This window comes from Canis lupus, chromosome 5, assembly GCF_011100685.1.
Source record: "Canis lupus familiaris isolate Mischka breed German Shepherd chromosome 5, alternate assembly UU_Cfam_GSD_1.0, whole genome shotgun sequence".
NCBI lineage: Eukaryota > Metazoa > Chordata > Mammalia > Carnivora > Canidae > Canis > Canis lupus.
In genome coordinates, this window is record NC_049226.1 from 8,597,909 (window position 1) to 8,619,930 (window position 22,022).

General features: G+C 44.3%; 1 protein-coding gene across 2 annotated transcripts; it reads right to left on the minus strand.

Annotated features, from left to right (window-relative positions):
• Positions 1–1,644: 1,644 nt before the first annotated feature.
• Positions 1,645–21,833, minus strand: DDX25 (DEAD-box helicase 25). Of its 2 annotated transcripts, none has more exons than XM_038535710.1 (12): positions 21,741–21,833; positions 21,091–21,157; positions 20,786–20,830; positions 20,141–20,276; positions 18,478–18,570; positions 18,291–18,393; positions 16,706–16,820; positions 15,344–15,521; positions 7,260–7,497; positions 5,567–5,729; positions 3,321–3,509; positions 1,645–1,940 (listed from the first exon to the last, which is right to left on the minus strand). In XM_038535710.1, exons 1-12 carry the CDS (start codon positions 21,801–21,803, stop codon positions 1,879–1,881), a joined length of 1,452 nt encoding a protein of 483 aa, XP_038391638.1. In that variant the 5' UTR covers positions 21,804–21,833; the 3' UTR covers positions 1,645–1,878. The 2 variants fall into 2 exon arrangements, with proteins under 2 accessions (XP_038391638.1, XP_038391639.1); XM_038535711.1 differs by lacking the exon at positions 21,741–21,833 and adding an exon at positions 21,541–21,558.
• Between the last annotated feature and the right edge of the window lie 189 nt (positions 21,834–22,022).

The following is a 22,022-nucleotide window of genomic DNA, read 5'->3' on the forward strand; positions in this document are numbered from 1 at the left end:
TAGGATGGAAAATATCAAGGAAGAATGTTAGTGGATGAAGAAACGGCAAAGGATTACTTACTTGACAAATATTTACTGAACACCTGTTACGTGCTGGGCACTGAGTGGGCGCAGGAAGCCTGGCCACATGCTCATAGCAGCCCAGAGAGAGCCCCTGTGGGAGACACGGCGTGAGCAAAACCCGAGTGGACATTCAGAAGTGGGAGCTCCACTTCCTACAGATTCAGTCTCTGGAAACGTCTCCTGAGACAGCGATCTTTATTACCTACTGCTTTACCTATGCCTTTGGCTCCCCGACACTGTACTTCTGGGCCCTCTCTTCGGAGGGTCTGGCTTCTTCCGCACAGACGAAGGACTCTGTATGGTTTCTTTTCAAGTTCTCCAGGTTGGACCTGGGAGGCTGCCTCAGCGGGCCCATGTGAGCTAAGTGGAGGGTGGTACCGACAACATGATGAGAGGCACCATTCAATGCACGTTTCTCTCTTATAAAAGCAGACAGTGTCTTCTCCAGGAAGCTGGCTCGGTTGGTGTTAGGGGCCCCTCCTCCATGCTCCACCAGCCACCTGCACACCCCTCCCTCCTTCAGCACCATCTATTATCCTGCTGGCTGCTTCTTAGGCTGCTGTTACTCTGAAGTCTGAGACGGCTAGAACATCTTTTTCATCTCCCTTTTGCTGGTGTCTGGCGTAAAGGGTGTACGATAAATGTCTGCCACGGAATGAGGCACCTGGGTGGTTCTCATGTATTTCTGAGCCCTGCTCCCGGGGTTAAACATGGGCAGGGAGCTATGCATGTAGGATACCAAAAGAGATACCCCAGAAATACCCTTCCAGGCCAGGAGGACGGGGGCATTCCCGTGCCTGCAGGTGGGGCTCTGGTGGGATGCACAGAGCCGGGGCCTGGGCTCTAGCTGCAGGCTGCAGACCTGCTCAGCTTTCTGGGAGAGTATCAATTTCCCCAGCTGCCTCCAGCCCACCGTTTCACTTGTTAGCAGCAAATGTGAGAAATGAAAAGCATCTCAATGGGACCTCTAGGAGAACGTCTGGGATTCTCAAATATACTTTGAATGAAATGTTACTTCTTTTACAAGGCAAATAGTCCCCTCCACCACCTGTTTTGAAGAAATGTCTATAACAAAGCCACATTTCGAGAAACTATTAGATAGCTGATGATGGATTAAATCGGCTCTAATTTGAACATATTAAGAAGCCAAGCAGAGAAAATATTTTCACATTCTGTAGGTCAATTGAAACATTAGAAAAGTAAAATATTCTTTCAAACTGTTTTTCTTTTTTGAAGGTTTCACCCTGCACTCCCACCTAATGGGTAGGTGTGTGTGCATGTGTGTCTATGCGTCTGTGTGTGTGTGCGCACACACACACTTTGTTCCCGAGCATGCCTGCAGAGGGGAGCAGATATGTGAGGGGGAAGGACGTGAGTGAGTGGCTAGAAAGGGCGACCTGTGAGTGAGGCAGAGCTGGGTGGCTTCTTGGCTCCACTAGCTCATATTCCGAAACCAGTGAAGTTCTACTGCCATCTCGTGGCACCGTAACATGTTCACAAGAGGCACAGTGTGCTCAGATCCTTAAACGAAGTCCTGCAACATCCCAGTAGCCCACACAAAGGTGTTAACCTGCAGTGAGATTAGAGTAAGAAATAATCTTGCTTTTTTATTCAAAAAGATCATGTGCTTCACAACAATCTGGTTTCAAAACAACCTCAGATCTTAAGACTAAGGCTACCATGACATTTATTTTGCCATATTTAACAGTTTCACTTTGAAAAAGCCCCAATGGGAAAAATTACCTTTGAAACCCACTGGGACAGTCTCACATAAACTAGGATATTTCACAAGCAATAAAGTTCTGTCTTCAATATTCAATATTCAATATTTTCAATTTCATCCATGTCTTCAGGGTCGAGTTGCTTAATACTGCTGTCTAGAAGAAGGAAAGAGAATGGAACGAGTCTGAGCCCAGGGCCTAAATGGAATGTCATTCCACTCAACTCCGGATTCTCTTTAAGATTTTATTTATTTATTCAGGGAGAGACAGAAGGAGTAGCAGACTCCCTGCTGAGAAGGGAGCCCAACATGGGGCTCGATCCCAGGACCCTGAGATCATGACCTGAGCTGAAGGTAGTGGCTTAACTGACTTAGTCACCCAGGCACCCCTCAACTCTGAATTTCTGAAGACAGTGATATTTTGCAAATATGTGTTCCTGTGATCCGCTGCATGGAAAGCCTTAAGAGATGAACATTCTCGAGATCAGTTAAGGAAGAGATGGCATCAAAATAATCAAATAAGAATGACTAAAGTAACATCAAATGCACCAAATAATAGAACAGAGGTCTAGATACCCTGGGGCAGGAAATAGACCAGAGTGCAAGTGAGGGGAGCCTGGGAAGGGAGCCTGGCTGCGCTGGGAGGAATGAAGTGGGTGTGTGGGGGGTGAGTGTATGTGTAGGGGGTGTAGGAAGGCAACAGGGAGAGGGGTGAAGGCTCCTCCACTGTCACTTCTCAAAACGAGGTCATAATGCACTTACCATAGCAAGAGTTCTCTTTGCCTGCATCCCTCCTTGCTTCTCCTAACACAGAGGTGCTTAATCAACTTCCCTGCAGGGCCACAGACGTGCTACAGTCTGCAGACTTTTCAGAACTGTATTCCAAACTGCATACATGCACTTCTGTGCACCTCCCCAGGATAGTTTCCATTCTTCCCACAAAAGTTAAGTACCATTTCCCAAATAGGCGAAGATATATTCAGGGTCATTTTCGTGTTCCTCTTTCCCGGCTCCCCTGCCCTATCCATGGGTTTGGGGCATGGACTAATTTGAGAAGTGGACACCTCAGTTTAGGTCACGCTTCCAGTTTCCATCAGAGGGCAAGCTGCCAGTCCAAGAACCCCAGCAGGTTATCAGAGCCTGCCTTGTTTGGATGGGGGATGGAGGAAGGGACAAATGTAAATAAAAGAGGAAGCTGGGGACAATTTTATCATAAAGGACTTTATTACTTTGTTTAGGAAGGTGCTTTATAGGACGTGAAAAGCTGCCCCAGGTCCCACAATGGGCAATAACATAAACCTGAATTCTTAGTAATTCTGCTTGATTTTTAAATTGTTCCTTAGCCACACCCTATATGGATGATTTAACCAATGGTCTCACTTTAGGAACCCTGGCAGTGTGAATCAGAAGCCTCCTACTCCTTGGCTCCTGCCCCCGCCATGCTACCCTAAGCCTCTGGGTGCAAGGTTCGTGACACATGCCATCAGTGTCACCATCAGCAGGGTCCGCGGTTCCCACTGTGAAAGGTGCTACTTACTGAAGTGATCCTGGATCTTCATGAGCAGGGGCAGCTTATCCACTTCAATCATGTTGAAGGCCAGGCCCTTTTTCCCAAAGCGTCCTGTCCGCCCTATGCGGTGAAGGTAGGTCTCGTAGTCTGGCTCCTCTGCTTGGTTTACAGGGAGGTCAAAGTTCACAACAATCGTGACCTGCTTCACATCGATCCCTGGAAGAGGAGAGGTGCTGTAGGGTCCTGCACCTGGTTCCTTAGGACACACCTATTCACAAACCATATCTGCCAAGGAAACTGTCCTTAAAGCCACAATTTACCAGTAAAACCTGGCTTTACATCATGGAAGCGGATACCTTGGTCAGGCAGTTTGCTGGCACAGTATGCCTACAATGATAGATTTAAGAGTGTCAGTAGAAGCTAATTCCACAGAATCTAAATAGGTACAAAAGCTGTGTGTGTGCTGTGGACCCGGGCTCTCCCCAAGCCCATGGAGCCACTGCCTCCTCTCCACTCCTACTGTACTAAGCCCCCAGCAGGCCCCCGCTCTAGTGTCCTCTACCTTTCACAGGATCCCCCTCAGCCCCATGCCCTGGCCATCATCCCACCCAGGTCTTTTTTTATGCCTTGCCTCACTGTTACAACAGCTTCCAGCTGGGCTTCCCTTCTCTCTTCTTCTGATCTCTCCAACCATAGTCACCATGGCAACGCTGAGAACACTGCTGTTGAGGACCCGACTGCCCCAGTGGCCCAGGATAAAGTACAAACAACTCCAGATTCCCATACTACCTGAAGTCTCATCTCTTCTACTCCTGACTCAAATCCAACACTAGTCTCACAGTAGTGCCATTTCGCAAGCAAACTGTCAATTCTTACCAAACTGGAATCCCTACCCTTCCTTCAGAACCTTTCATATCTACTGTCCGCTAGAAGACTTCGGAGATTCCCCGTGCTTCTGTCCCCCAGCATTAGAAAGTTGGGTCATAATCCTCGTCCTCCTTGGGAGTTCCTGGTGCCCTCTATCCTCCAAGGTCTACAGTCATACCACCCAATACGGTTAACTTTAGTTCAAATTAAAAATTCATTTCCTCACTCACACTAGCCATGTTTCAAGTGTTGGCAGCCATATATGGCCAGTGGCTACCAACTGAACAGCACAGAGTAGAACGCTTCCATCAATGTGGAAAGTTCTATTGGACAGCACTGCTTCTGGACAGTCAAGCCTCTAGGCACTGAGCTCCAAGGGGCTGGAAACTCATCCTTTTTCAGGCTATTCTTCCATAGTGCTGAGCTCCACAAGCATGGCAGGTCCTCATTTCTATCTGCTGAACTAAGAATGAATTAGGAAACACGGTTTGAGTGTGGGGAGGTTCTAGGCAAGGGTACAGGAAGGATGACGAATGTAGGAAGGCCCATCTCTTGAAAAAAAGAATTTCTTCCTGCAAGTAGTCAACAGTTTTTGAAATTAAAAACACTTCAAGAGATGATCAACATTATCAGTCATTAGGGAACCTGAGTTTAAAAACCCCAAAAGATATCACACACATCTACTAGAATGGCTAGAATTAAAGAGTGACGATACCAATTGCTGGCAAGGATGCAGAGCAACTGGAACTTTCCTACACTGCTGATGGGAATAAAAAAACAGTAGCCACTTTGGAAGACAGTTTTACAATTTCTTATGAAGCTAAATGTACATTTACCATATGACTCAGTCTACTCCAAGGTATTTATCCAAGAGAAATGAAACATGTCCATGAAAGACCTATACCTCAACGTTTACTACAACTTTATTCAAAATAGCCCCAAACTGTGAACATTACAAATATTCATCAACGAACTGGTGAACGGATGAACTAATTGTGGTACATCCATTCAAAGGAATACCACTTGGCAATAAAAAGGACTGAACTACTGGTATATGTCACACCACCGGTGAATTCAAAAGCCTATGTCAAGTTGAGTAAGTCGGACACAAAGGCTAACTACTGTATGATTTAATTTATATAGCATTCTGGAAGAGACAGAAATCTGATCAGGAGTTGCCAGGAATCAGATGATGAAAGGAAGAGGCTGGCTGCAAAAGAGCACGAGGAAGTTCTGGATGGAGAAGGAAGGGTTCTGTACTTTGATTATGGTGATAGTCTCATGACTATTTGTCAAAACTCACTGTATACTTAAAATCAGTGAGTTTTATCATCTGTAAATTATACTTCAATAAACTTGATTTTAAATGTGTGTGTAGACACACATGCACACACGCACACACATACCTCGAGCACAGACATTGGTTGTTATAAGAACTTTCTCTTTCCCATCCCGAAACCTCTGAATGATGGAGGCTCGCTGATCCACGGTCAGCTCTCCGCTTAACAAAGACACTTGGTGGCCGTCCTGCATCATCTCCACAGTCAACCACTTGGCATTTCGACGAGTCTACATGAAAACACAAAACCCAGCAGAACCCCGATGTTTATAGCAGCAATGTCCACAATAGCCAAACTGTGGAAGAAGCCTCGGTGTCCATCGAAAAATGAATGGATAAAGAAGATGTGGTTTATGTATACAATGGAATATTACTCAGCCATTAGAAACGACAAATACCCACCATTTGCTTCAACGTGGATGGAACTGGAGGGTATTATGCTGAGTGAAGTCAGTCAGTCGGAGAAGGACAAACATTATATGTTCTCATTCATGTGGGGAATATAAATAATAGTGAAAGGAAATATAAGGGAAGGGAGAAGAAATGTGTGGGAAATATCAGAAAGGGAGACAGAACGTAAAGACTGCTAACTCTGGGAAACGAACTAGGGGTGGTAGAAGGGGAGGAGGGCGGGGGGTGGGAGTGAATGGGTGACGGGCACTGGGGGTTATTCTGTATGTTGGTAAATTGAACACCAATAAAAAATAAATTAACAAAACAAAACAAAACAAAAAAACCAGCAGAGCACCCCAAGTCAAAGCACACCGGGTATGTCTGCAATGCTCACATATGCAGGGTGGGAAAACCAGAAAGGGCTGCATGGGAGTTTAGCTTTCCCCCTCCCTCAAGTCCTAGAGATCCTTAGAACGGGCACCTCCTGTGCTCCTCCGGGTCATATCCTCTCAACCTGCAGGAGCTTTGGCTTCTCAGTCACGAAGCCGAAATAAAACACTCACCTCTCTCACATGGCAGCATGAGGATGAAACGGAATAACCACAGGCACTGTAAGAGTGCTCATTTCTGCCCGGTGTCTTGTTCAAATCTTTACGTGCATTATGGTAATTGTGCTCAAGACAATTTAACAAAATAGCTACCTCATTTCATTTAAAAAATTTAAAAAGTCCCAAACCCAACGCTTACAAAAAATGGGAGTCACTTGCTCAAGGTTTCATGGCAGATGCGAGCTTTCTTTCATTCTACACGTACATTTTCATTTCAGTGCCATCCCTGTGCCAGCAGGTACCATTCTAGTGGGGCTACGAAAGTAAGACAGATGAGGTCCTGTGCTCACAGTGCTTGCAGTGTTCACGTGGTAGAGAGAAAATACAGCCAATGCGTGAACATGAAACACATCGGGAGAGCAAAAAAATTAATATGCAAGTAAAAATAGGGCAATATTAATAGTGAGTGATAGAGTGGCTACTTTACTATAGTAAGGAACCAGACAAGAACATTCTGAATCTGACAAAGGGGATCTATAAAAACCCCACAATAAACATCTACCCATATGGGGAAGCGTCAGGAGCAATCCTCCTAAACTAATGCCCTCTACTTAGCATCATCTTCAAGTCCTATTCCAGTACTTAATCTTTTCAGGTTCCATCCATAAAACACAGATTCATTTCCATCCTACATTGTTCTGAATATTAAATGCCCTGTACACAACGTATTGGCAGGGTGCCTGGCCCTAAGGCCGTCCCCTCCCCTCCTGTGGCCAGGCCAAGTCCAGGCACAACAAGGACAGATCCTGGCTCCATTACCTGGCAGAAGATGATGGCCTGGCCGATGGTGATGCCACCGTAGATGTTGCACAGAGCCTGGTACTTGTCTTTCCTATTCTCACACAACACGTAATACTGTCGGATGTTGCTCAGGGTCAGCTCCTCCTTTCGTAACTTGATAACATTAGGGTCAGGAATGATTCGCTCTGCAAACTGCCACACAGAGTCCTCAAAGGTCGCTGAAAAGAGGAGCATCTGGCACTCAGAGGGTAAAGCTCTGTAGAGAGAAGGGAAGACGCCGTCAGCCACGGCTGTCCCTGTCGCCCTCCTCCGAGGCAGCTTCGAGCAGGTCCTGCCACTGTGACCAGGGGTCAGCGGGTGAGGTGCCGCCTGCAATGAGCTCTGCCTCTGTGCAAAGGGCCATGTGTCCTGCCTCCCTGACTCCCAGAACCAAGAACTTGCTGAATGTGGAGCTTAAGAGCTAAGTTTAGATATGTTTTTTGGAAGGTCTGGGGTGTTTCATGCCACTTTTAAGAGAGGCAGAAGCAGGAGTCATGAATGTCAGTCTAGATACTCTTCATGGTATTTGTCTCACACGAAGTTAAACAGGAAGAAGGAAACAGGCTAGTTATTCAATGGCAGGTGTTGCATTTCTTGGGAGGAAAAGAACAGCCATACTATCTTTATTTGGAATGGGAAGGACCTGGATGGAAACAAAAGGGGAACCAAAGGGGAAAAGCTACTGCATGCAAAACTTGAGGTGGACCAAAACAAACACAGGGATGATTTACATAAAGTTTAAAAGTGGGCAAAATAAGTCTATGGAGCTAGCAGTCAGAACAGAGGCTAATCAATCGTGGAGAGAGTTGGGGCAGGGACTAGTGATAGGAAAGGAGCCGTAGGGGATCTCTGGAGAGCCAGTGATGTTCTATTTTTGGTCTGGGCCATTATCACACCAACACAGTCTCTTTGAATTTTCACTCAGCTGTACACTAGTGATTCATGTATTTCTCTGAACATATTTTACATATAAATACATTTTAATTTAATTTTATTTCAGACAAAAATCACCACTTTTGGGAAGACGACAGAGCACCCAAAAGATAAGTCATTAGTGCTGAAAGAGAGTGGGAGAGATCGTGGAGTGCGGCGACTCTCAGGCACTAACTACGCCAAGCTGGGGGGCGTGGATCATCTGGGGAGCTTTCCCAAGTAACAATCTGACAGACTTCTGGGCAAGTATGGTAGACTGTGACACACGTATGTACCTCCTCAGCTTCCCACATACAACTAATATGATAATAAAGAGAAAGATACAAACCCATAACAACATGGAAAAGAGGAGAGGAGAAAGTGGTGGATGAGGTATCTTATTATGTTTCTGGAAGATGGGAATGTGGATGATGCCCTCACGGAGTGCTACAGGTGGACATGGTGATGCAGAGGGTGGCTGAGCTGCAAAGACAGTGGCTTCCTCACAACCCCTGAGAGCTTTCAGAGCTGCAAGGACCAGGGCCCAGAGAAAGCAGGGGTGATGTGTTAGAAAAAACAAGGGAAATTATGCATTAGCTTGCTGCAGGGTGGTGAGGGGGGCTCTCTTGGCCATCCCCTGTATCACAGTCCTTCCTCTGGAAAAAGATGGTGCCAGGACTTGCATCCCAAGGCTTGCAGCATTTCATTTCTTTTTCTCTTTCTTTTTTCTTCCTTCTTTCCTTTCCTTTCCTTCCTTTTTTTTTTTTTTTTTTTTTAAAGATTTTACTCATTTATTCATGAGACACACACACACAGAGGCAGAGACATAGGCAGAGGGAGAAGCAGGCTCCCAGCAGGGAGCTCAATGCGGGATCACACCCTGAGCCAAAGGCAGACGCTCAGCCACTGAGCCAGCCAGGCATCCTGCACCATTTCATTTCAAAAAGACAACGTACACAGATTACACAAGGAAAGGAAACATGGGCTTGTTCTGCAGAACACTCTGGATTTTGAAGATCTTGTACAAGAAAAGAATATAAACCATTTCATTAAGAATTTTTCTGGTGATTAAACTGATTTAATCTTATTGAAATGCTATTTTTTGATTTATTGGCCTAAATAAAACATGAATTTCACCTGATTTTTAATGTGGCTATTAGGAAATTTAAAATTACACATGTGGCTTGCATTATATTTCTATGGGACGAGGTATGCCTGGGTGGCTCAGTGGTTTGAGTGTCTGCCTTCGGCTCGGGTCATGATCCCACAGTCTCAGGATGGAGTCCCGCATCAAGCTCCCTGCATGGAGCCTGCTTCTCCCTCTGCCTATGTCTCTGCCTCTGTGTGTGTCTCTCATGAATAAATAAATAAATAAAATCCTAAAAAATATGTATTTTTCTATGGGACGAGACTATGATTTAATCTTTTTAAGCAAAAGGAAGAAAATCAACAATGGAGGGATGACCAACCAATATAGATGCTCTAATTATTACTTAATATTCTCTTGAGTAGAAAGCCCTTTTTGACTACTGGATCTTTCATGGAATTCTGAATCTTTCATTCTCGGTTATACATAAACTAACACTTATTGGTAAGGGGAGGTAAGAAGGAAATCTTACTTGATCTTTGGCCAAAATTACTTTAAATAGGAAGACTGGCTGAGCATGTGTATAAGGAGCAGATGAATCCCACCTTCATTCAGGCAGCTGAGCAGGTACAAGTAGGAGACTAGAGGTTTATTCTGTGCAGAAATCCCTTGGGGATACCAGCCTCAGAAGAAGGTGAAAGTAAAGCAGATCACTGAAAATAGGGAGTGAAAATATGCATATGAGAATATGCAGCCCAGCCCATTCCCTGGCCCTGTTCCCAAGAGGCCAGTAGCCAAGTGTATGTCTCCTAGGGATGAGATGAGAGACATTCCATAGTCCTAACAATCCGCAGGTAATGATCATCTTAGAGGGGAGCTGCCCAGGTCACAAGCCCCAGCCATGCACCTGGACCTGTCAATAAGCTTCTTGGGTACTGATACAGACTATGGAAGACTAGCCATGTATCACCAGATATGAGGGGGAAAGGTCCATCATAAGAGACAGAGACGTAGCAAACAAACAAAAGAAGAAACAGACAATTCAGAGCCAATGTTGAGAACAGAAAAGAATTTTAAATACTATAATTAACATCCTCAGAGAGACAACAGCAGCATATGGCATCCATAACAAGAAAAGGAAGTTACAGAGAAGAAACAGAGAAAGCCAGGACAACCCAGACAAGACCGAAAAGGCCAAATGTGTTATTTTAATGACAGACAGAAGGACACATTCAACTAGGTTAAAGAGATGAACACCAAAAACAGGGCAAAGTACTGCATGACGGGCCGAACTGAGTGCAAGGCACGGTGGGGAAGGAGACATGAAAAGCACATATGGAGACTGAACCTCCCAAAGTCAGGATGAGACAGGCAACATTTCCAAATTCCAAGTTTTTTTTCCTTTTTAAAGTACACAGAGCTCAGCTGGAAACAGTGGATGCTGAATTTGTTTCGCTGTAACACACAAATGGACATGCATCATTGCATTCTTCCCTTGACATCTCTAGGAAACTTAGTGAAGTTACATTTCCTGCATCAGTGTTTGCAAGCAGAATGTCCTGTGGGGGAACAAACGCAGACATTCTGACCTCAGATGTCTTACCACTGTCAGCAGTCAGTGTAGAGCTAATTCTGTAAGATCTTATCAATGATCACACTTTGTACACTATAGAGGATGATATGTCCGGTCACAGCAGCAAAAAAATATATTCCCCCCTATTTTTTAGGTACTTTGACTTGAAAAATGGAGCTCAAAATATCTTTGTGACTTCTAAGAAGTTTTAAGAAGACACCAAAAAATCTAAAACAGAAGACTGCTGATCTCATATCCAAATACAAACTAGCTTTTGCTCAACTGTCTGCACGTGCAGCACAGTGCAAATGCAGATTCCAGTCAGTCTGTACTTATCAAAGAAAATGAAAAGATCTTGCCAGTTAAATATCCCACATACTCTGTGCACAGCACTTCCAAAAGGTGAATCATGCTTAACTGTGACACTGAGCTTTCGTTGTCAGAGTTTTTGTTTACTTTTCAGTGTGCTCAAAACTTGCAGAGGCACTTAGTAAAATTTTTACCTGTATGGAAATGGAAGAAGAGAGTCACCTTGAACATCTGTCCATCAGATTATCATTGTTGAGGCCACAGAAAAGAGTTAAAATGCTGGCAGGTCATAAAATCGTATCTTCAAAGCAGAAGAAAGGATTATAGTAAAACAGAAATGATATGTTGTTTCTCCAAAATTGTGTGATAACCTGTGAAGATTCTTTCAGGGGTACAGACAAAAAGGATGGACTGCATGCCCTGAGCTTTCTGGTGCTACTGACAGGTTATATAACAAATGCTCATAGCAAAAAACAAAAAACAACTCATTTTTTTAAAGAAATAAGGCTGCTGCAAAACTCAAAAAATGTCACCAGAAAAGGGCAGTTCAGTTCAACAAGACCTTCTCATTCTTTTGCTAAACAATGTAACTTATTCAGAATCCATCTTTGATTTTACTGCTTAAATATACATTTTTAAGATTTTAGTTATTTCGGGAGAGAGGGCGAGAGCACACACAAGCAATGAACAGGGGACGGGGCAGAGGGAGAAGCAGACTCCTCACAGGAACAGGAAGCTGGACGCAGGGCTCAATCCCAGGGTCCAGGATCATGACCTGAGCCAAAGGCAGTGGCTTAACCAACGGAACCACCCAGGTGCTCCTGATTTCACAAGCTTAAATTGCTCCCATCCTTCACCGCCATTCCCCTGAGAACTGCAATAGTAGCTAAGGTACTTCAGAGCATTTAAAAATGATGGATGGACATTTTAGACGTGGACAATCTAAATGGTGGATTTATAGACATGAGGGATCTGAACAAACAGCTGGTCTACCAAATAAGCCTGAAGACAGAGCTGATGTGGACATTTCTAGAAAGCTAGATACGAATTCTTGTGCATTTAAAAACCAACTGTTGCTAGTAAGTAAACTCTTAAATAGTCCATGCTTGAACACTTTTGTGAAGAGGACGTCACGCTGGACTAATACCAGGGGTAGCGTGAGCTTGCTAAGACCAGAGCTACAAGTCAAAATGAATTTTACATTGGAATGTATTGTTTTACTGACACATATAAAAAAAGAAGGCTGCAGTTATCACTGGAAGATGAAAGTGAAAGAGTAGAAACAGCCTACCTATGAGACAAAAAGAAATAGGTCACCACTGGTTTAGTCTTTAAACACAGGTAACACTGTTTAATTAGTCCTATTGTAGTCACATTCTCCTCATAAAAAGTCTTATATTTAAATATCTTAAGAATGTACAATGGCACAGAATACAATAATTTAAGATTAAAATAAATGCTGTTGAAGATGACATAAAACACTGTTATGTCTTTCTCATACATATTATCCATTTAATTAGTTGTACTAATAATTATGACTAATTGTCCCTATTAATCAGTTATTGTTTTGCTTAAGTAGTAGCATTTAGTAACAAAAAATATAGAATGATATAGAATTTTAAAGAAACATGTGTTTCCCATATTTTTATGTTAATAACATGTATATTTTATGTAAAAAAATGACTTGTTTTTTCTATATTATATTATCATATAGACTTTTTTTTTCTTTTGTCTGGCATGACTGTGTCCTGTTCTCTAAAATGTTGGTCACTGTAGGGAAAGAATAACCTAAAAAAATTTTCCCAGGTCTGACAGGAACAAGGTTGAAAAATGAACACAGTGGGACACCTGGGTGGCTCAGCGATTGAGTGTCTGCCTTTGGCCCAGGGTGTGATCCTGGGGTCCTGGGATCGAGTCCCGCATCGGGCTCCTGCGAGAAGCCTGCTTCTCTCTCTGCCTGTGTCTCTGCCTCTCTCTGTGTCTCTCATGAATATATAAATAAAATCTTTAAAAAAAAATGAACACAGTGAGTGCCCAATGTGTCTAGAACAATGGATGAGAAAAAAAAGGACCCAAACCAATACATATCACAGAGAAGTTTCAGAATACTGTGCAGAAGGAATATTCCAAAAGCTTCTAGAGAGAAAAAAAACAGATAACATACAAAAGTTGGGGGATCAGGATGACAGTAAACTTGTCAGCAAAGCAATGGAACAGAGAGTATTAATCAGACTATTTTAAAAATTTCTGTTTTCACCACTGACTCTGAATTTACTAGGAGAATTCTTTAACTTGGATTCCACATCCAATCAAAAGAGCAGATTACAGGCACAATGAAGACATTTTCAGACCTGTGGGAGATGGAAAATGAACTTCTTTTTTAAAAAAAATTTACTTATTTATTCATGAGAGAGACAGAGAGGAAGAGAGGCAGAGACACAGGCAGAGGGAGAAGCAGGCTCCATGCACCAGGAGCCCAACGTGGGATTCGATCCCGGGTCTCCAGGATCGCGCCCTGGGCCAAAGGCAGGTGCCAAACCGCTGCACCACCCAGGGATCCCTCTCTAATGGCTTCTTAAAAAGAACATTAGGAAGTTCATTTTCAGGATGCCTGGGTGGTTCAGCAGTTTAGTGCCTGCCTTTGGCCCAGGGTGTGATCCTGAGTCCAGGGATCGAGTCCCACATCGGGCCCCTTGCATGGAGCCTGCTTCTCCCTCTGCCTGTGTCTCTGCCTCTCTCTCTCTCTCTGTGCGACTATCATAAATAAATAAAAATTTAAAAAAAAAGAAGCCATTAGAGAATACCCTCCTGAAGACCGAGTATACGGATAGTAAACCAATAAAAATGACCCCGAAAACAGGAGATTCCAAACTGTAAATGAGGGTCAGGAAGAACTATGGTGACAGCTTCACAACCAGTCCAGACTGAAATTGGAGCAAGCTTGCAAGAGTTTCAGGAAGAAAAAGAAATTGATGGAGTTTTTACATGTTTTTGCCTATATGGAGATATCACTGATCTATGACAATATGATGAAATAGGCAGAGAAAAATTAAAGATCCCTACCCAGTGATGCTAACCCAATGAAGGAAAATAGGCAGTTATTAATTTAAGGGGAAACAGCCATACAGAAACAAATATGGCTATGGTAATCTACTGCACAATAGTGAGCAATATTTATAATGCCCTAATGATAACAACGGTTATTGTAGCAACTCTTGTGATATGACCACAGAGAGGCAACAAAGGGGACAGGAAGGTGGGAGAGGGTGGAGGTACAAAACAGCTGGATTCCCACCTCCTATACTAGCAGTCAGACACAGGGACACATTAAAAAATAGCCATTTAAGGGTTTATATGAGGGTTAGTACCAAAACAGAGCAGTATTCTCTAGAAGATAGGGCAGAGGGGCCACTGTTCATTACAGTGGCTATTTCAGTACTATCTAGCTTTTTTTTTAGAAAAAAAAAAAAAAAAGCTGTATTTGAGAGAGAGAGAGAGAGAGAGAGAGAGACAGCGCGCGTGCATGCACAAACACAACCCTAAGATCACAACCTGAGTCAAAACCACTGTGCCATCTAGGCATCCCTCAGTACTATTTGAATTTAACACTGAACATATGCTTTATTTAATGGTACGTGATGCAGATTCCTAGAGCCCACTCCCAGAAATTCTGAACCAGTGAGGTGGTAATCTGTAAATTTAAGACTCTTGGGTAATCCTGAGAGAGGCTTGGGAAAACAATAGGATTTACCTGACAAATGAGACTTGACAAATGTCAGGACTCGTTCATGGGGCTCCTGATTCCAGGTTACTGTGTTCTCTATTCTCTACTCTCCAGCAGTTATCCTCACAATAGCCTGATGATTATCAGGCTTTAATAAACTCTCTTTAGACTTTTGCTCTTAACAGAAAAATTAGTGGCACACTTTGGTGCTGACCCACCACGTGGGTTCCATGTGAAGGCCTGTAGTGAAAACGAAAGCAGTCGGGCAAGATTACTAAGGTGGGAAAATGACAGCAATCTAAGGACCTGCGGAGCTGGTGAAACTACTGAACACCCAAATTTGTTTTAAAGGCAAAGGAAGCCGGGAATTAAGTAGTGAAGACAATTGGGAGGAGACAAATGAAACTCCCCCTCCAGACTCAAGATCCAGGAAGGAAAAGGCTGAATGTGAAACTTACCTCTGAATACGAATGCTTTGATCTGAGAATCCTTGCGTGTCGATCATCACGTCCGCTTCATCCAGGACAAACACACGAATCTTAGTCAAATCAATTAATTTTCGCTTGAAACACCAATCCAGGACAGTCCCAGGAGTGCCAATTATAATCTGCTTGGTGACGTCGGTGCCTCTGGGAACTAGGGAGAAAAGGGTTCAAAGACTCCTTCAGATGCGAACAACCCTAACAGTCTACAATTCCAGGCCACGAAACACAGGACTCCTTAGGCGAAAGTATATTTCGTGATGATTTTCCAAGTGCAAACCCTAAAGGTCATTGCAAATTTTGATTTTGCAGAGCTTTTGGATAAATTCCCCAGTTTCCAGGTTTAGAGTAAGAATAGTCCCGCCTATATGATTCTGCCCCACGGTCAGTTAAAAAGCTACCCTGCAGCAATCCCACTGCCCTACAGAAACACCGGCACAGTGGTAAAAAATCTACAAACTGTCCCCAAATGGAAAAAAGCAAAACTGTCTACCAAAAGGTTACATTAAATAGATTATGGAATACTATGAAGTTAGTCAAAACAAGGAGGTGGGACCATATGTGTGGACATGGAAAGATGTTCAAAACATGTATGTTTTTAGACACCATGAAAAAAAATGCTTCCATTGTCGTAAATGCTCTACAAAAACAAATATACGTATGTTCATCCATATGTGTGTGAACTGAAAAAAGGAAGCAAACAATGAAGGTCTGTGAATAAAACTAGTTATCCTTAGGGACGCCTGGTGGCTCAGTGATTGAGCACCTGCCTTTGGCTCAGGGCATGATCCGAGTCCCACATCGGGTTCCCTGCAGGGAGCCTGCTTCTCCCTCTGCCTGTGTCTCTGCCTCTCTCTCTCTGTGTCTCTCATGAATAAATAAATAAAATCTTAAAAAAAAAAAACTAGTTATCCTTGGAAATTGGTTTTTGGAGGACAAACAAGAACTTTGTTTCACTTTTACCTTCCCATCTTCCATGTTTTAAAGACTTTTTTTCTGCTACAGACATGTAATATTTTTATGAAAGCGTTAAAGAATACAAGCTGTTCTGCACAAAACAATTGAGCCTCAAAAAAAAAAAAAAAGAATATACAAAAGCAGTGTCTTGCAAGATGTGGAAATGGTGTGACTAGCATTTACGGGATCCTTATTATGCACCAGGCATGTCTGCAGTGCTGCACCTGCATCAGTTCATTTAATTCCAATCTCAGCTCTTTGTACAGGTGCTGCTATAGCTCCCATTTTAGAGACAAGGAAGCCAAGAAGGTACAGAACATGCTTGGTGGTGGTGGAGTCAGGACTTAGAAAACCAGCCAGGCCTGGCTTACTGGTACATACTGTGATTCCCTCGAATGGCGTACATCACTTGAACATCCACACAGAATTTTCCCATCCGTTCGACCACACGACCAGTTTGCAAAGCCAGTTCATAAGTAGGAGCTAGGCAGAGGCACTGTGAGAGAGAAGGGGGAGGTCCCAAGGCTCACACAAGCCACCATGCACATCTGAAGTACAAGTAACATCTGTACAGGGAGACGCATGTGTGCAAAATTGGGAGACAGATTTTGGTTGAATGTGGTATTTTCGGTTGAACGTGATTTAGCACTTGATAGGTCTGAGGTGAACGCTGAGTATGGAGGGGAGAAGGGCTGAAGGATACAGAAATACCTTTTATATATTCCTTTCTAAAGAGTGATGAAGAACCACAGATCAAGTTTTTCTGTGGGAGACAGTGGGGTGCAGGGAGGCTGGGAATGTAGAAGAAAGGAAATGCAAGGCGCATCACCGCTTGAGTATCACCCCCATGACTTCCTGCCTGCTATTACAAGTCTGCCTGTTTCCAGAACACTCCCTGCTTGATCCAATCCACTACATCACCTCTGGCTGAACATTTCCTAAAACTGTTACTTCCATCCCCCTTTATCTGGTGGTTGCTGATAAATGAAGATGTTGATGGAAGAAACTGGTAGATATGTAATGCATTTACGGGCTTCAATTAAAGATCTGTGATACAGAGGAGAGGAAAACACAGTTCAAGTGCTAACAATTGTTTCCACACACATTTCTCAACATGGGTTCAAGCACAGCTTTTCCAGAATTTTTATTCATGATATCAAACCCTGAATATATACGTCAGTGGACCTAAGAAGGCACACACTTTCGTACGCCCAGCATCATTCACACCCACAGCTTATCTTGCCGATCAAACTATAAGTTTCCCAAAAGAACCCTTGTTTTCCCCACAGCCAGGGGGTGGGTTCAATACTCAGGTAGTCAGCCTGTCAAACGAGTTGAGGAGTACAGTTTGGAGAAATAGGGAAAGAACGCCAGACACTTTCCATGAGTGGAAGCTAAGTCAAGAGAAGGGCAAGCGCAGCTCCAGTCCCTGCTCAGTCGCTCTCTGACATCTGTGATCCCATGTGAGACACTCCCCTCTCCAAGCCCCAGACTCCCCTCTGCTAAAGGAGGAGGTGGACTGGGTGATTCTCTCGTCCTAAAGGTATACAGCTACCACCAGTGAATGCTCACTTTAGGCCAAGCACAGTGTGAAAGAGGCACGTTATTTAATCTACGTGACAATCGTATGAGCCATTCATTCATTCAACAAGCCAGGCAATGTGCTGCTCAGAGTCAAGAAGGATCCATGCCTTTACAGATGTTATCCTTACAGACAGGGAAACAGAGATGGAAAGACCTACTAACTCACCTAACAATTCTACTAGGAAGTAGAGAGGCTGGGACTGGAACCAGTCAAACCATAAAGCCCGTGTTCCCGTCACTGTCCCGTACTGCTGCCCAAAGCTCTGGTTTTATGAAGGAATCTCTATTCTAAATGCTATCATATCATGGCAGTAATATCGCCCATTACTAAAATAGCATTGGCATTGCAAACATTCCCCTTTCTCCCTCAGCCTTTCCTTACCTGTGGGAACAATTCCAAGGTATTAACTCTGCTTAGCATTGCCAAGACAAAAGCAGCTGTTTTTCCTGTTCCAGATTGGCTCTGAGCTATGAGGTTCTGGGGTCTGTAGAAGAGAAGAGACATCTGGGATAAACTGCATACAGGAAACTAAGAACCAAGTTGGAACAGCACTGCCCTGGAAACTCACGGGTGTGCCAGCATCATAGGGAGAGCCATTTCTTGGATTTTGGATGGTCTGTTAAATCCCATTGCATAGATCCCTTTTAATAACTCTTCCTTCCTATCGAAAAAAAAAAAAAAACAAAAAACAAACACTTAAAGCCTATGATTGGTCAGTAGCCTCAGAAATACAAACTAAAAGGGTGCATTTTTAAATTAAGCCACTTTGCAACTAAATTTCAAAAGTAATATTTAGAAAAATACAATTTTTCAAAAGTAATATTTAGAAATATACAATTTATACCTCGACTCCCAAGCACACACAATCATGGCTGTATGTATGGACCACTCCAATAATACGCTATGCTATAAGCCTATGCTGAGGACAGTAATAATAGCCTAACATTGAACTTTTGGTTGAACCAAAAAAAAAGGAAAAACTCATCTGAAAGAAATGTATCAATTTGCCAGAAGAGTCTTATTTTCTATACAAGGAGAAAACTGAGATTTACTGTATAATCCTTTTTAAAAAAGATTTTAAAGTAATCTCTACACCTAACATGGGGCTCTGATTCATGAACCCCAGATCAAGAGTCCTATGCTCTTCCAATGGAGCCACCCAGATGCCCATACTGTTTAATTCTTTTTCATGAATGACAAACTTTGGTTCTTTAACAGCTATTTTCAGAGAAGACAGATTTTACTGAGGTAATTCTTACATCAATTCTGTGTAGAAGTGGAAGACACATTACTACCTCATCCTATGAGCCATTTTTTTTTTTTTTTTTTTTTTTAGAGAGAGAACAAGTGGGTGCCAGATGGGGGGTGGGTAGGGGCAGAGCAGGAGAGAGAAAATCTTAAGCAGGCTCCATGCCCAACAGAGATCCGAACTCAGGGCTCAATATCACAAGGCTGAGATCCCAACCTGAGCTGAAACCAAGAGCTGGACACTTAACTGACTGAGCCCTGACACACCCCTGAGCCATCAGTTTTAAACACATCTTTCCTGGTGTCTCATGGTAGATGACAGGAAGATAAAATGAAGTAGGCTGGAACACTTCCACCTTCAATGACATACACGCACATTTTGCATTTGCTTAATTGGCAGATTACTGGCAGCCAACTGTTAATCATAGGTAGGCTTCTCCTTCCACCTAGAACAGTTTGGGGCATTGGGATTTTGGATTTCTCCCCTTTACATAAGTCCCTATCAGTAACTCTTCCTGTTAAAATAAATTTCCTTAATGTGAGTTGACAGATACCTAGGAAATGCAAACCCATTTGGGAAAGTTATTCATTTGAATACCATCTGAAATAAAACATAATTAGGAGGATAACAGCTTATAACTTATCTACAGTGAGGGATGGAGGATATGTGGTCCATTGACGTCCCTGCATCTGTATTATGGTATGGAGAATAGCAACACGGCTCTGTCGAGCTTAGCTAGCCCCCTTAGCACAGCAAGATTAAAATATTTTACTTTCAAGATGTTCTCCATTTACTGCACACTCAGGTATCCTAATGCTCCTTTTTGAGTTACATTTCAATTGCATGCAAAATGTGCACATTTCATTTTAATACTGCTTATTAGAACATGAAGAGGATTCTGAGGGTTTTTATTATTTAGCAGATTGTTCTGTACCATTCCTTCTGGCATTTTCCCAACATTAAATGAGTAAAAAATACTCACAGCCGCAGCTCTTCAAATGTTTTTACTGAGTAGAGTGGAGAGCTGGGATCCTTTTGTAAGACTTCAACTCGGTGACTGGATTCTACTAAGGACTGCCGGATTAACTTGTTTAAGAGTGAATTAGCTGCCAAATCCACTAGAAAAGCAAAAATAATAATAATAAAAAGGATATATTGTAGGAGAAAAATCCAGCCTTCTAAGTGATATCTAATAAATCGCTCCTTCCCGTTTAGAGATTGTGTATCAAGCAACTGCTCCTACTCTCATCTTTCTTCTAAAAGAAGGTTCTAGAAAGAATGACTTAACACCGACAATTCCTTTTTTACCCGAGAATCCAGCTTCTTATGCTCTGCAGCTGCACCAACCTCTGACCTTAAGCAAGCCTACATCTATCACCACCAGGCCTAATTTTTCCTTGCCCGCTGAAAACTCTTAACCCATTCCTGCACATTCCATATCAACTTCCCCTACAGAAATATGGCCTTACTCCTAATTTTTGTATTTCTCTGATAGTCACTATTTATAAAGAAAATAGAAGAAAAAACAGCTCTTTTCCAACCGAGATTATATGATTCACCCACACTGTAAAAATCATGATGAACTGATACAGAGGGCTAGGTGCATGCAAATAAATGTATCTCCTACCTACATCGTCTTCATCATCTTCTTCCGTGTTATTAATTGAACCATCTAAAAGGATGGAAGAGAAACAGTAAGTACCGAACAAGACAGGTAAAGTGCATGACCCCAAAACCCTCACTGACTCCTCGGTGTGCAAGGGGCATCCAGGGGAAAGCATGGGATAAAACAACAGGCAGGTCGCGGAGGGCCTTGGCAGTTAAATTAATGGGAGCCGGAGGCGTTTGGGTTGCCAGGGCCCCGAGGACCCGAGGAGAGCGATGCTTTTTTTAATTAACGGAGGCCCATCTGCTTTATCCAAGAGCACTCACCTACGTTCGGGACCGTAGTGGTCTTAATACCCCGAAGGTTCTTCCGGGGATGGATGAGGTTTGAGAACTATCGAAAGACACAAATTTCAGCCGGGGTTAGGAAGCCAGCCAGCCAGCAGCCCATGCTCCCCCCGGGGCAGGGAGGGTCCCACCCCAATGCTCTTTGCCTCTGCGGGGTCAGCTACGGATTCCGACACCGGAGTCTTTTCAGGACGAGGTCACCTCTGTGAATCGTGCTAAAATCGAAGGAGGCTTTCCGCCGCCCCTGTACCTTAGGGCTCCTCTAATCTAAACGTGGCCAGTCCTGGGAGGGGGTGGGGGGGGGCGGGGTCACGGCCCGAGCCAGGGCAGGTGGGCGGCAGCGCGCGGTGGTGGGTAAGCGGGAAGGAGCCGAGGCTCAATGGTCAAACGGGGAGAGCGGAAAAAACTCCAAGGTCTAGTTGGGGCTACCAGCGGCTCGGCCTCCCGGGACTCCTAGGGGTCTTCGTCTCGCGAGTCTCGGGGTCTCCTGCCCGGGCCCTGCCCGAGTCGCGCCGCGTCTCCCCTCCACCGCTCGACACCCCGCTCCGCACGCCGGCGGGGCTCCCCCCGCCCCCCGAGTGCGGCCCTGGCCCCCGCCCGCTTGCCCTCCCCGGCTCAGCGGCGGTTACATGGCTGCTCAGCCGCTCGCTCTCCGCCGCCCCGGCGTCGCCTCCCCAAAGTAACGACGCCATAGCCGCGCTCGCAGCTCCCGCCCCCGGCACGTGCGCCCTCCCCCGGCACGAGGCCGTGCCCGGCCGCAGCGCGCGGCCAATGGGCTTCCTCCGGGGGCGGGCCGACGCGCCCTCGACCTGCCGCGGCGCGGCGCGCAGGCGCACGAGCTCCGGGGAGGCGGGGGCGGGGCCCGGGGCGGGGGGCGGGGCCCGGGAGGCGGAGGGCGGGAGAGGGGAGTG